Here is a 16,493-nt window from a genome sequence, read left to right as displayed (position 1 = left end):
ATGAGGCAGGTCTTAGAATCTTTTCAACAGACCGACAATAAAGAATCCAAACACCGGCTGTGTGCCAGGGCCCTTAAGACATCCTTTATAGCAGTTTGCCTGAGCCGTGTGCACTCTTAGCCCCGAGGCGACCATTAGCTCTCCCCCTTCTGTCATTTCTTGTTTCTCATCAACCCTGCCTCGCTGACTGCTCCTCGCACTGAAAACCCCAGCAAAAGAGATCTTGTGGGTGGATGTTACTTTTATCTCTCCTTTCTCTCTTTCTATCCATCTGTCTTTCTTACTATATTTCTTGCTTTATCTCTATCTGTTGCTCTCTCCATCTCTCTCCTCTCTCTTACTCCCCTCCCTCTCTCGCTTTCTTCCTCCCTCTGTCTAGCTATGCCTGTAGACATCTAAATGCTGACATTGTGTTGTGCTCTTTAGATTTGAGACAGAATGAAGCAGCTAATAAAGAATACGATTGTGTACATGTGGATGGGCGGTGGGAGATTCAATGTGCGTCAGTTAGTGTTGAGTATGAGAGCCATTGGTTTTGTTTTGTGGTCTGGAGTATACACTGTTTATATTGATGTTGGTAGAACAGAGGAATGGCCCACTTTCACCCCTTCTAGCCTAGTGAATAGAGTAGCCCAGCTGCAGATGGAAGCTGACTGCTGGGCCGTGTTCATTAGGGCACGCAATATTTTAAAATGCTTTGCAACAGAAAATGGATATGAGTGTTTCTAATTGGTGTCATGACTTTAATTTCATTAATCTGATGACTGTTATTTATCCAATCAGCTAACTAACTTTTTTGACCTGATTTTAAATTAATCATTTAACAATTAACTCATTAGGAATTTGGGACACCACAAGAGCAGTTGTTTTGAGTTACCATCTCCCGAATTAAACTCAGTCTTTACTTATCACATCTATAAAACAGTCAACATATTAATCATACCTCCTTATCATATCATCATTCTGAACAGTCATAACCTCCTTGGTTCTGCAAAAACCCCAGCCTTAGGATTCAGTACTACACAAAGTGGTTTAATTATTTATTTACTAGCTAACTAAATAATAACACAGGATAACATACACACTTAATACATTAGGAAAGGTCCCTAGCGAACTGACACAACATATAGCGGCTTGTTACACAACGACTTGGAGAGGGAGGGTGAAAAAGAGACACTTATCGTTGATAGATTTTAGAAACTATTCTCACAGTAATCATATACTTTGCACACGAACCGCCGCCCATTTGGAGTAAGAAATCATGTATGTATTTACGTGTGAATGCCTTCGTTCGCCGTTTATCTCTGTCGGAACCAGCCCTCCTTAAGAAGGGTGATGGATTGGCCTTTTAAGCAGCATGCTTGTAAGGCTCTGATTGTCCGAAAGGGGTAGCCCCTTTCCCGTCTTGTACTGTTGTTCACTCTGGAAGATGCTCCTTGGAAGATTTTGAAGAGTAGTAGGATTGTCCCACTTAAATTCACTTTTCTAGATATTTGACTTAGGACAGCTAATCAGCCGTACCAGTGATTGTCCGAGAGGGGAGTTTTTTTCTCTCTCCACCTCATGTTGATAGTCAGTTTGAATCACTTTACACGCGACGCTGCAGCCTGGTGATGTTCTGGTCCCTGAGGTGAGTTTATTTTCTTCACCTCGTGAAGAAACACTTCTCATGTTAATTTCTTTACCAGACCTTTAATGCACTCTGAGAGAGAGGGCGGTTTTGTCAGGTTGACACTCTCTGACCTCACTCGGGGTGTGGCTGTTCCCTATATAGTGCACTACTTTTGACCAGGGCTCATATTGCTCTGGTCAAATGACAGAGACTAAAGCACTCCATATGAAGGACATGACCACATGGGCTAAGCCTAAGAGTACAGTCAGACAAAGGGGAAGCTATGTAAGGACTAAACCCCTGCAATGACTCATCCCCTGCACTGTCTCTCCAGGTTATATTCAACTGGCCTTGTAATTACCAGGGAGAATCCAGAAACAACCCATAGCTCCTATCCTCTAGATCAGTGGTTCCCAAACGTTTTATAGTCCTGTACCCCTTCAAACATTCAACCTCCAGCTGTGTTTTTTTGCCATCATTGCAAGACTGCCACACACACACTATATAATACATTTATTAAACATAAGAATGAGTGTGAGTTTTGTCACAACCCGGCTCGTGGGAAGTGACAAAGAGCTCTTATAGGACCAGGGCACAAATAATATTATATTAAAAATAATCAATAATTTTGCTCTTTGTTTAGCCTTCTTACATATAAAACCTTACTTGTTCATCATAAATTGTGAATAACTCACCACAGGTTAATGAAAGGTGTGCTTGAAAGATTGCACATAACTCAGCAATGTTGGGTTGTATTGGAGAGAGTATCAGTCTTAAATTATTTTTCACACACAGTCTGCCTGTATTTAGTTTTCATGCTAGCGAGGGCCAAAAATCCACTCTCATATAGGTTTTATTTTATTTCACCTTTATTTAACCTCTCTAGGGTAGGGGGCAGTATTTGCACAGCCGGATAAAAAACGTACCCGATTTAATCTGGTTATTACTACTGCCCAGAAACTAGAATATGCATATAATTGTTTGATTTGGATAGAAAACACCCTAAAGTTTCTAAAACTGTTTGAATGGTGTCTGTGAGTATAACAGAACTCATATGGCAGGCAAAAACCTGAGAAGATTCCTTACAGGAAGTGCCCTCTCTGACCATTTCTTGGCCTTCTACACTCTCTTTATTGAAAACTGAGGATCTCTGCTGTAACGTGACACTTCCTATGGCTCCCATAGGCTCTCAGAAGGCGCAAAACGTTGAATGATGACTTTGCAGGCCATGGCTGAAAAACAGTAGCGCATTTGGATAGTGGTCGATCAGAGAACAATGAGACTGGGGGCGCGTGCACGCGCCGACACCATGTTTTTATTTTTTCGTCTTTGAACGAAAACAGGGTTTCCCGGTCGGAATATTATCGCTTTTTTACAAGAAAAATTGCATAAAAATTGATTTTAAACAGCGGTTGACATGCTTCGAAGTACGGTAATGGAATATTTAGAATTTTTTTGTCACGAAACGCGTCGGGCGCGTCACCCTTTGTCACCCTTCGGATAGTGTCTTGAACGCACAAACAAAACAGAGGATATTTGAACATAACTATGGATTTTTTTTTTAACCAAACCAACATTTGTTATTGAAGTAGAAGTCCTGGGAGTGCATTCTGACGAAGAACAGCAAAGGTAATCCAATTTTTCTTATAGTAAATCTGAGTTTGGTGAGGGCCAAACTTGGTGGGTGTCAAAATAGCTAGCCCGTGATGGCGAGCTATCTACTCAGAATATTGCAAAATGTGCTTTTGCCGAAAAGCTATTTTAAAATCGGACAAAGCGATTGCATAAAGGAGTTCTGTATCTATAATTCTTAAAATAATTTGTTTTTTGTGAACGTTTATCGTGAGTAATTTAGTAAATTCACCGGAAGTTTGCGGTGGGTATGCTAGTTCTGAACGTCACATGCTAATGTAAAAAGCTGGTTTTTGATATAAATATGAACTTGATTGAACAAAACATGCATGTATTGTGTAACATAATGTCCTAGGAGTGTCATCTGATGAAGATCATCAAAGGTTAGTGCTGCATTTAGCTGTGGTTTGGGTTTATGTGACATTATATGCTTGCTTGAAAAATGGGTGTCTGATTATTTCTGGCTGGGTACTCTGCTGACATAATCTAATGTTTTGCTTTCGTTGTAAAGTCTTTTTGAAATCGGACAGTGTGGTTAGATTAACGAGAGTCTTGTCTTTTAAAATGGTGCAAAATAGTCATGTTTGAGAAATTGAAGTAATAGCATTTCTAAGGTATTTGAATATCGCGCCACGGGATTCCACTGGCTGTTGAGTAGGTGGGACGATTTCGTCCCACATACCCTAGAGAGGTTAACTGACTTGCCTAGTTAAAATAAAGGTCAAATTAAAAACAATACTGTATTTATTTATCTTGGCACCCCAGTATGTCTACTTGCACATTCATCTTCTGCACATTCTACCATTCCAGTGTTAAACTGCTATATTGTAATTACATTGCCACCATGGCCTATTTATTGCCTTACCTCTCTTATCGTACCTCATTTGCACATGCTGTATATAGATTTTTTCTACTGTTATTGATTGTGTGTTTGTTTATTCCATGTGTAACTCTGTTGTATGTGTCGAACTGCTTTGCTTTATCTTGGCCAGGTCGCAGTTGCAAATGAGAACTTGTTCTCAACTAGCCTACCTGGTTAATAACAAATTCTTAATTTCAATAACGGCCTAGGAACAGTGGGTTAACTGCCTTGTTCAGGGGCATAACGACAGATTTGTACCTTGTCAGCTCAGGGATTCGATCTTGCAACCTTTCGGTTACTAGTCCAACGCTCTAACCACTAGGCTACGCTGCTGCCCCAGTATGGGGATGAGGTAGTTGGATGGGCTATTTATAGTTGAGCTATGTACAGGTGCAGTGATCAGTGAGCTGCTCTGACAGCTGGTGCTTAAAGCTAGTGAGGGAGGTAAGAGTCTCCAGCTTTAGTGATTTTTGCAGTTCATTCCAGTCATTGGCAGCAGAGAACTGGAAGGAGAGGCGCCAAAGGAAGAATTGTCTTTGGGGGTGACCAGTGAGATATACCTGCTGGAGCACGTGCTACGGGTGGGTGCTGCTATTATGACCAGTGAGCTGAGATAAGGCGGAGCTTAAACCTAGCAGAGACTTGTCGATGACCTGGAGCCAGTGGGTTTGGCGACGAGTATGAAGTAAGGGCCAGCCAACGAGAACTTACAGGTCGCAGTGGTGGGTAGTATATGGGGCTTTGGTGACACAACGGATGACACTGTGACAGACTGCATCCAATTTGTTGAGTAGAGGGTTGGAGGCTATTTTGTAAATGACATCGCCAAGTCGAGGATCGGTAGGATGGTCAGTTTTACGAGGGTATGTTTGGCAGCATGAGTGAAGGATGCTTTGTTGCGAAATAGGAAGCAGATTCTAGATTCAATTTTGGATTGGAGATGTTTAATGTGAGTCTGGAAGGAGAGTTTACAGTCTAACCAGACACCCAGGTATTTGTAGTTGTCCACGTATTCTAAGTCAGAACCGTCCAGAATAGTGATGCTGGACGGGTAGGCAGGTGTGGGCAGCGATCGGTTGAAGAGCATGCATTTAGTTTTACTTGCATTTAAGAGCAGTTGGAGGCCACGGAAGGAGAGTTGTATGGCATCGAAGCTTATCTGGAGGTTAGTTAACATAGTGTCCAAAGAAGGGCCAGAGGTATACCGAATGGTGTCGTCTGCGTAGAGGTGGATCAAAGAATCACCAGCAGCAAGAGCAACATCATTGATGTATACAGAGAAGAGAGTCGGCCCGAGAATTGAACCCTGTGGCACCCCAATAGAGACTGCCAGAGGTCCGGACAACAGGCCCACCGATTTGACACACTGAACTCAATCAGAGAAGTAGTTGGTGAACCAGGCGAGGCAATCATTTGAGAAACCAAGGCTGTTGTGTCTGCCAATAAGAATGTTTTGATTGACAGAGTCGAAAGCCTTAGCCAGGTCGATGAATACAGCTGCACAGTAATGTCTCTTATCGATGGCGGTTATGATATTGTTTAGGACCTTGAGCGTGGCTTAGGTGCACCCATGACCAGCTCTGAAACCAGATTGCATAGCGGAGAAAGTACGGTGGGATTCGAAATGGTCGGTAATCTGTTTGTTAACTTGGCTTTCGAAGACCTTAGAAAGGCAGGGTAGAATATATATAGGTCTGTAGCAGTTTGGGTCTAGAGTGTCTCCCCCTTTGAAGAGGGGGATGACTGCGGGCAGCTTTCCAATCTATGGCAATCTCAGACGATAGGAAAGAGGTTGAACAGGCTAGTATTTGGGGTTGCAACAATTTCGGCAGATAATTTTAGAAAGAGAGGGTCCAGATTTTCTAGCCCAGCTGATTTGTAGGGGTCCAGATTTTGCAGCTCTTTCAGAACATCAGCTATCTGGATTTGGGTGAAGGAGAAGTGGGGGAGGTTTGGGCGAGTTGCTGTGGGGAGCGCAGGGCTGTTGACCGGGGTAGCGGTAGCCAGGTGGAAAGCATGGCCAGCCGTAGAAAAATGCTTATTGAAATGATCAATTATAGTGGATTTATCGGTGGTGACAGTGTTTCCTAGCCTCAGTGCAGTGGGCAGCTGGGAGGAGGTGTTTTTATTCTCCATGGACTTTAGTGTCCCAGAACCTTTTTGGAGTTTATGCTACAGGATGCAAATTTCTGCTTGAAAAAGCTAGCCTTAGCTTTCCTAACTGCCTGTGTATATTTGTTCCTAACTTCCCTGAAAAGTTGCATATCACGGGGGCTGTTCGATGCTAATGCAGTACGCCGCAGGATGTTTTTGTGCTGGTCAAGGGGAGTCGGGTCTGGAGAGAACCAAGGGCTATATCTGTTCCTGGTTCAAATTTTTTTTTTGAATGGGGCATGCTTATTTAAGATGATGAGGAAGGCACTTTTAAAGAATAACCAGGCATCCTCTACTGACGGGATGAGGTCAATATCCTTCCAGGATACCCTGGCCAGGTCGATTAGAAAGGCCTGCTCGCTGAAGTGTTTTAGGGAGTGTTTGACAGTGATGAGGGGTGGTCGTTTGACCGCAGACCAATTACGGATGCAGGCAATGAGGCAGTGATCGCTGAGATCTTTGTTGAAAACAGCAGAGGTGTATTTGGAGGGCAAGTTGGTTAGGATGATATCTGTGATGTGCCCGTGTTTACGGATTTGGGGTTGTACCTGGTGGGTTCATTGATCATTTGTGTGAGATTGAGGGCGTCAAGCTTAGATTGTAGGATGGCCGGGGTGTTAAGCATGTCACCATTTAGGTCACCTAGCAGCACGAGCTCTGAAGATAGATGGGATGGGAGTGGGGGGGCAATCAATTCACATATGGTGTCCAGGGCACAGCTGGAGACAGAGGGTGGTCTATCGCAAGCGGCAACAGTAAGAGACTTGTTTCTGGAAAGATGGATTTTTAAAAGTAGATGTTTGAATTGTTTGGGTACAGAACTCTGCAGGCTATCTCTGCAGTAGATTGCAACACCACCCCCTTTGGCAGTTATTTCTTGTCGGAAAATGTAATAGTTAGGGATGGACATTTAAGGTACGTGGTTGCAAAGGGCATCTGTGTCTTAACAGCGCAATTTGCAAAGGCAGAATACTCTGAGCACATCCTAGTCCAGATATCTGGCAGTGGCTTCTGATTCAATTCAATTTTCACAGAACCACTTGTTGCAATTTCATTGAGGCTCTTTTGTTCAGATATCGGTAAGTGAACTGGAGGCAGGGCATGAAAGGGATAACGAATCCAGTTGTTTGAGTCGTCCATTTCTGGAAAGTACCTGCGAAATTGCTCACCCAGCTCACTCAGGTGCTTCGCTATATCACATTTGACATTGTCCGTAAGCTTGAGTTAATTTGCACACAAAAAAATCATACAATGATGGAAAGACCTAAGAGCAACAACTTCTTAATCATAGCCTCAATTTTGTCCCGCACATTGAATATAGTTGCGGAGAGTCCCTGTAATCCTAGATTCGAATAATTCAGACGAGAAAAAACATCACCCAGATCGGCCAGTTGTGTGAGGAACTCATCATGCAAGCGATGATACACGTGTAAAATGTGTCACTAAAGTAAACTTTAAGCTCGTCTCTCAATTAAAAAAAAAAACGTGTCAATACTTTGCCTTGATAACAGCGCACTTCTGTATGTTGTAAAAGCGTTACATGGTCGCTGCCCATATCATTGCATAGTGCAGAAAATACACGAGAGTTTAGGGGCCTTGTTTTAACAAAGTTAACCATTTTCACTGTAGTATCCTAAACTGCCTTTCAAAGCTGTCAGGCAAAAAAGCGTAATGAAATTGCCAGCAGAGCTGGTTATGCTGTTTACATATTCACCAGAGGTAAACAAATAATTGGCCAGAGCGTCACGTGTGCACTCCGAGAGTGAAACGAGATGGGTGGGGCTAAAGCTTAAGAGGGTATGAACGATGCTGAGTGGGTGTTGACAAAGAAGCACTCTTCACTAGATACCAAAATATTCAAAGGCGATTTTCTCAAAAGTGAGTTTACAAGTTGATCAATTTTCAAAGCAGAATAATCCAGGTGTTGAGTCAAAAATATTGAACAACCATATATCTTTTGCATGCCGTAGCCTAATAATGCCAATAGTTCCAAATTATTGTGCAAATAAAGGGCGTTCTTGTCACCATAAAAGGTGAAAGGAGCCGTTTTATGCTCTTTCATGAGCCATGGTTTTGTGACAGGTCTGATTTTATAACGGGAAACATGCGTATGTATGGCTTTATAAACAGATGCTATTCAAATATATTTGGGGGAAAATATGACTATACATGGTAAATAAATGTACCAAAATGTGGATCTGAATCATAACTGATAAATCGCAATATTTCTTTTTAAATGGTGCCAAGAACAATTGTGTGAATTTTACACAGCGGTTATAAATGCGGCCCCTGATGTGCTTATTAACCAAGCTGAGCATCTGGACAAAGTTGCTGCCACCTGGGGGATGGAGTGTGGAATTGTATCATAGTGTATTTGTTTATGTCCTAACACTAACCTTGCCCCCCTATCACATCTCCCCAAAATAAAAAAAACTGTCACCACTACCTAACTTTTATACTTTTTTCTATTTATTTTACATAAAACTTCCTTAGCTGAAGAAAAACAATGTGCAGTATTAGCACTGGAGCCCCAGTTACCCAACCTGACTACAGAAACCCTAATCTCTGAGATAAAGCCATTTTTAAAACCGGAAACCAGTCAAAAACCAAAACCGTCAAATTCACTGCTCTTTCTCAGGTAATTATTTTCCTTACAAAAGTATCTGACTTTAACAAACCACGGGACAACCTGTAACCCTACTGTTTCTAAACTGAGAGACCAACTCCATTCACTCGCACCATGGTCACAAGCAACAAACTCCATCTAATATGTAGCCAGTGATAAGAGACTTGGAGCACCCTCCATCAGGGACAAGTGAACATTGACCACAACTTCCCGCTTCACAGAGAGGTTGAAGCCTGCTTGACAGAGATGCTAAGCTGCTAGCCATCAAGCTAACAAAGTTGGTACCAAATTAGTTGTCCAATGGAGCCCTCTTTTTCTGGAGAAGTAAATGAACAGTTCCAGCGCTGTAGGAGCTGTTTCTACTACTTTGTTTCGGGACAAACAGGATCACTCTAATTTTCAATGCGGCAATTGTTTACTTGCCGAGGATTATAGGCTTGAGATGGCTTCCTTGATTGCACAGGTCGCCAGCCTATGTAAGAAACTGGGGAAAACGCAGAGTGGAATGTTTACATTTTCGACGCCGGTGGCTGTACGGCGTTCTCGCTTGTTGGATGCATCTACGCCTTGTCTTCATCTGACTGGCCGGTGTTGCCCAGGCCTCCCCCATCTGATAGCTGAGTCGAAGGAGCACAGCAAGAGGAGCAAGGCAATCAACGATGGTCGCATGTCACGAGCCGTGGAAGCCGAAGACAGCGGCCTCCCCCAAAGCAGTCTACACTCCCGACAAGAGGCCCGGAGAGGATACAAACAACAAATATTTTCGCCGTCCTGGAGCCTGATCTTGCTGCACCTTTGTCGCTGGCGGTGCCTGTGTCTGCGGCCGCAGTGCCTACTAGTACGATTTAAAAGTCGACGTCGGCAACCTTCTGTCCCTGCTCTGGATCGAGCGGGGCTTCGACATCTGTCAGAGGCCTGCGCCGGGAGCCACGTGCTCAAGTTATCCTGCCTCTCGCTCATCCATAAATGGTTCTCAGAATCCTGTGAAGCATGGGAGTGGGTGGATTTCCTCGTCCTTCTCGCCAGCTGTGATTTTGGGCAGCTCCATGGGAAGACGTGACCGTTCCTTATGCAAAAACAATATCCTACCCCGGAGCTCGAGTAAATTACATTACTAAGCTACTCCCGAATGTACTACATCCAGACATGGAATTCAATTCTATTGTATTCCATGTGGGTTTTAATTACATTATGAAGGGCAACTCTGAACAGTTGAAACTGAATTTTAAAGAGCTCAATGACTCTCTGCTAGACTCTAACAAAATACACATATCTGGCCCTGGGTCCTTTCTGAATCGTGGCATTAACGCTTTAGCAGGATTATTTATTTTCACTACTAGCTATGTAATTATTGCAGCTCAATGGGTGTTACTTTTGTTGACAATTTCGATACCTTTTGGAAACAAAACATTTTATCAGGAGAATGGGATCCTTCCAAGTCATTTGGGTTCATGGATCCTTTCACAGCATTATAAGGCTGTGTTGAGACAATGACTTATCAATGACCCAAGCCCAGCTCAGTTAATACCTACCAAATTGACGCAGAATTGTCATAATTCTTCAGCAAATGTACATTACCCTAATGTATGTCCCAGTAATCATGTGCTTATGAACCAGATTTATACTATTAGCATTGAGCTTGTGTGCCCTAGGAGGAAGTCCACTGTGTGCAGCTCACCCTATACTAACATACCTACTTCTGCTAAGCTTTCCAGTAAAGCAATATAAGTATTCATCGCAGAAGAAAAGTGCTCAAAATAGCCCATGTTAACATATGTAGCTTTATAAAAAAGATTCATGAAATCATTAATTTGCTAGTAACAGATTATATTCATATTCTATCTCTGAAACTCACTTAGATAATACCTTTGATACAGTGGTAGCAATACAATAGTTATAACATTTACATAAAAAATAGAAATGCCAATGGTGGTGTTGCTGTTTATATTCAGAACCACATTCCTGTAAAGAATAGAGAGGATCTCATGTTAAAAACTGTTGCAGTAATATGGCTGCAGGTTCATCTGCCTCACCTAAAGCCCATTCTGGTGGGAAGCTGATATAGACCAAGTGCTAACAGTCAGTATCTGGATAACATGTGAAATGCTTGATCATCTATGTGATATCAACAGAGGCATATTTTCTGGGTGATTTTAAATATTGACTGGCTTTCATCAAGCTGCCCACTCAAGGAAAATCTTCAAACTGTAACCAATGCCTGCAACCTGTTTCATGTTATCGATCAACCTACCAGGGTAGTTACAAACAGCGCAGGAATGAAATCATCAACATGTATTGATGACATCTTATGCTGCAGTAATTTGCTTGAAAGCAGTATCCAGATCCATCGGATGTAGTGATCACACTTATATTAGCCATATATAGGAAAACCAAAGTTCCAAATGCTGGGCCTAATATAGTGTATAAGAGGTCATACAATAAGTTTTGTAGTGATTCCTATGTTGTTGATGTGAAGAGTATTTGTTGGTCAGTGGTGTGTAATGAGGAGCAACCAGACAATGCACTTAACACATGTATGAAATTGCTGATTCCAGTTACTAATAAGCATTCACCTATTAAGACACTGACTTTAAAAACTGTTAAATCCCCATGGATTGATGATGAATTGTGTGGTTGAGATGGATGAGGCAAAAGGAATGGCAAAAACGTTTGCCTGCACAACCGATTTGCAAACATATTGCAAATTGAGAAATCATGTGACTAAACTGAACAAAAAGAAGGAACTACAATGGGAAACAAAGATGATAAATGACATACGGAATGATACTGAAAAGATTTGGAGCACCTTAAGTGAAATTTAAGGGGAAAAAAGCTAATTCAGCTCCATTCATTGAATCAGATGGCTAATTAATCACAAAACCAAGTGATATTGCCTATGACTTTAATTATTTTTTCTTTGGCAAAATTAACAAACTTAGGCATGAATTGGACAATTGTCTGTGAATTGAACAATTTTCCTGTCATTGTAACGAGTACTTTTGGGTGTCAGGGAGAATGTATGGAGTAAAAAGTACATTATTTTCTTTCGGAATGTAGTGAAGTAAAGGTAGCCCAAAATAAATAAATAAATAAATAAATAAATAAATAAATAAATAAATAAATATATATATATATATATATATATATATATATATATATATATATATATATATATATATATATATATATATATATAGTAAAGTAATGTACAGTCGTGGACAAAAGTTTTGAGAATGACACAAAAATGTATTTTCACAAAGTTTGCTGCTTCAGTGTCTTGAGAGATTTTTGTCAGATGTTACTATGGAATACTGAAGTATAATTACAAGCATTTCATAAGTGTCAAAGGCTTTTATTGACAATTACATGAAGTTAATGCAAAGAGTCTATTTGCAGTGTTTACCCTTCTTTTTCAAGACCTTTGCAATACGCCCTGGCATGCTGTCAATTAATTTCTGGGCCACATCCTGACTGATGGCAGCCCATTCTTGCATAATCAATGCTTGGAGTTTGTCAGAATTTGGGTTTTTGTTTGTCAACCTGCTTCTTGAGGATTGACCACTAGTTCTCAATGGGATTAAGGTCTAGGGAGTTTCCTGGCCATGGACCCACAATATCAATGTTTTGTTCCCCGAGCCACTTAGTTATCACTTCTGCCTTATGGCAAAGTGCTCCATCATGCTGGAGAAGGCATTGTTCATCACCAAACTGTTCCTGGATGGTTGGGAGAAGTTGCTTTCGGAGGATGTGTTGGTACCATTCTTTATTCATGGCTGTGTTCTTAGGCAAAATTGTGCGTGAGCCCATTCCCTTGGCTGAGAAGCAACCCCACACATGAATGGTCTCAGGATGCTTTACTGTTGGCATGACACAGGACTGATGGTAGTGCTCACCTTGTCTTCTCCGGACAAGTTTTCTTCCGGATGCCCCAAACAATCGGAAAGGGGATTCATCAGAGAAAATGACTTTACCGCAGTCCTCAGCAGTCCAATCCCTGTACCTTTTGCAGAATATCAGCATGTCCCTGATGTTTTTCCTGGAGAGAAGTGATTTCTTTGCTGCCCTTCTTGACACCAGGCCATCCTCCAAAAGTCTGCACTCACACCTGCCTGCTGCCATTCCTGAGTAAGCTCTGTACGGGTGGTGCCCCGATCCTGCAGCTGAATCAACTTTAGGAGACGGTCCTGGCGCTTGCTGGATGTTCTTCACAACATTTGAACCGCTCTCCTTGAAATTCTTGATGATCCGATAAATGGTTGATTTAGGTGCAATCTTACTGGCAGCAATATCCTTGCCTGTGAAGCCCTTTTTGTGCAAAGCAATGATGACGGCACGTGTTTCCTTGCAGGTAACCATGGTTGGCAGAGGAAGAACCATAATTCCAAGCACCACCCTCCTTTTGAAGCTTCCAGTCTGTTATTCAAACTCAATCAGCATGACAGAGTGATCTCCAGCCTGGTCCTCGTCAACACTCACACCTGTGTTAACGAGAGAATCACTGACGTGATGTTAGCTGGTCCTTTTGTGGCAGGGCTGAAATGCAGTGGAAATGTTTTTTGGGTATTCACTTCATTTGCATGGCAAAGAAGGACTTTGCAATTAATTGCAATTCATCTGATCACTCTTCATGACATTCTGGAGTATATGCAAATTGCCATCATACAAACTGAGGCAGCAGACTTTGTGAAACTTAATATTTGTGTCATTCTCAAAACTTTTGGCCACGACTGTACATGTCAGCTACCACAGCAACTGCAAAGAGTTGCAGTCAGTTTCAGAGTGGGTGTAAAGGAATGTTAGTCCTAAATATTTCTAAAACTACAAGCATTGTCTTTGGGACAAATCATTCACTAAACCCTAAACTATATCTTGTAATAAATAATGTGGAAATTCAGAAAGTTGGTCACTAAACTGCTTGGAGTAACCCTGGATTGTGAACTGTCATGGTCAAAACATATTGATAGTAGCTAAGAAGGGGAGAAGTATCTCCGTAGTAAAGCACTGCTCTACCTTAACAGCACTATCAACAAGGCAGGTCCTACAGGCCCTAGTTTTGTCGCACCTGGACTACCGTTCAGTTGTGTGGCACCTGGACTACCGTCAGGTGCCACAAAGAGGGATTTAGGAAAATTGCAATTGGCTCAGAACAGGGCAGCACGGCTGGCCTTTGGATGTACACAGACAGCTTATATTAATAATGCATGTTAATCTCTCCTGGCTCAAAGTGGAGGAGAGCTTGACCTCAACCTGCAGAGAGCACACTACATCACATGCAGTGCCTTTAGAAAGTATTCACACCCCTCGACTTTGTCCACATTTTGTTGTTACAGCCTAAATTTAAAATTGATTACATTTTGATTTTTGTGACTGGCCTTCACACAATACCCCATAATGTCCAAGTGGAAATGTTTTTCGAAAAAAAAATTTATTCTACAAATGAATAAAAAATGACAATCTTTAATGTCTTGAGTCAAAAAGTCTTCAACCCCTTTGTTATGGCTAGTGTAAATGAGTTCAGGAGTTAAAATGTGCTTAACAAGTCACATAATAAGGACCCACTCTGTGTGACTACCACATCTCTGTACCCCACGCAAACAATTATCTGTAAGGTCCCTCAGACGAGCAGTGCATTTCAAACACAGATTCAACCACAAAGACCAGGGAGGTTTTTCAATGCTTACCAATGGGTTAAAAAAAGAAAAAAAGCGGACATTGAATATCCCTTTGAGCATGGTGAAGTTATTAATTACACTTTGGATGGTGTATCAATCCACCCAGTTAATACAAATATACTTGCGTCCTTCCTAACTCACTTTGCAGAGAGGAAGGAAACCGCTCAGGGATTTCACCATGATGCCAATGGTGACTTTAAAACATGTACAGAGTTTAATGGCTGTGATGGGAGAAAAGAGAGTATGGATCAACAACATTATAGTTACTCCACAATACTAACTTAATTGACACAGTGAAAAGAAGGAAGCCTGTACAGAGTACAACTATTCCAAAACGTACATCCTTTTTACAACAAGGCACAATATGTGAATTTACATTTCAGCAGGACAATAACCTAAAGCGCAATACCAAATCTACACTGGAGTTGCTTATCAAGAAGACAGTGAATGTTCTCGAGTGTCCCGAGTTACAGTTTTAACTTAAATCTATTTGAAAATATATGGCAAGACCTGAAAATGGTTGTCTACTAATGATCAACAACCATTGAACACAACCCCTAGCAATGGTGGTTGTAAACTGTGGCTTGGGAAATATAACTGAATTATTTATTCTTTCAGTAATGAGTTCCAAGAGAGATTGAGTCCTGCTCCTTCTAAGACGGTGAGATCTCTGTTAACCCTTTCCATCCTGTGTGTTGGTGTGTATCCAGGTCAGAGTTTGGTTTCAGGAGCAGACCCACCACCCCCCACACTGCAGCAGGAGGTACAGCTGAAGTTCCTATTGACGGGGCTACTGTCGGGGCTTCCCCTGCCCCCCTTCGCCCTGAGGATGTGCCCCCCACTGACCACCAAGAACATCAACCACTACCAGCCCCTACTAGCTGTGGGTGAGTACTGCAGATGAGTGTGACCCTGTACTTGGGATGGATTTAAATACACACACGACTGGATAGATGCTTGCTCATACCTCAAATCTCCCTTTAACACTTGAATGGACCCCTTTTCAAGCTAATGAACATCCATTCTTACTATGAAACAGAAAGCCTATGTGTTGGAACACGGTAACAGCTTCTTTTTATAACGTCAAAATAAAAAAAAATATGAAACATCAGTAGCCTAAACATTATAAGCATCAAGTGGCCTTGATAAAGTGTTAAACTCGGCACAAAAGCAATAATGGCAGTATAATGAATATAAGTTGATATGACAGCAGTCAAAAATAGTCCTATTGTCAGCTCGTGCTTATTGTGTGCATCTTCACGCAATGCCATCAGTTAAATTTCATTTAGCTGTTGACACAATTTTTGTAGCTCACTTGCTTGACACACTTTGAGATACCTTTGTTTGGTTGTAGTGTGTAATAGTCTCCAGTTTTCTCTTCATTGTCTTCCCGTTGTCTTGTTATTCTTCAGCACTGTTGTGGAGTTCAACGGCTGTGCAGGTGCCTTATTTTGCGCAGAGGGAGGAAGCTCCTGTCTCTCTTTGTTACATTTTACATTTACATTTAAGTCATTTAGCAGACGCTCTTATCCAGAGCGACTTACAAATTGGTGCATTCACTTTATGATATCCAGTGGAACAACCACTTTACAATAGTGCATCTAAATCTTTTAAGGGGGGGGTTAGAAGGATTACTTTATCCTATCCCAGGTATTCCTTAAAGAGGTGGGGTTTCAGGTGTCTCCGGAAGGTGGTGATTGACTCTGCTGTCCTGGCGTCGTGAGGGAGCTTGTTCCACCATAGGGGTGCCAGAGCAGCGAACAGTTTTGCCTGGGCTGAGCGGGAACCGTGCTTCCTCAGAGGTAGGGGGGCCAGCAGGCCAGAGGTGGATGAACGCAGTGCCCATGTTTGGGTGTAGGGCCTGATCAGAGCCTGAAGGTATGGAGGTGCCGTTCCCCTCACAGCTCCGTAGGCAAGCACCATGGTCTTGTAGCG

General features: G+C 42.0%; 1 protein-coding gene across 2 annotated transcripts in view; it reads left to right on the top strand.

The window, feature by feature from the left end:
* wdr11 (WD repeat domain 11) overlaps nt 1–16,493 on the top strand; it is a 229,569-nt gene that overhangs the window by 93,235 nt on the left and 119,841 nt on the right. For both annotated transcript variants that reach the window (XM_029753425.1, XM_029753424.1), the window contains exon 10: nt 15,269–15,445. In XM_029753425.1, the coding sequence (XP_029609285.1) occupies nt 15,269–15,445 (177 nt within the window). The remainder of the gene's footprint in view (nt 1–15,268; nt 15,446–16,493) is intronic.

Source organism: Salmo trutta, chromosome 5 (assembly GCF_901001165.1).
Source record: "Salmo trutta chromosome 5, fSalTru1.1, whole genome shotgun sequence".
NCBI lineage: Eukaryota > Metazoa > Chordata > Actinopteri > Salmoniformes > Salmonidae > Salmo > Salmo trutta.
This window is presented reverse-complemented; position numbering and strand designations above follow the sequence as displayed.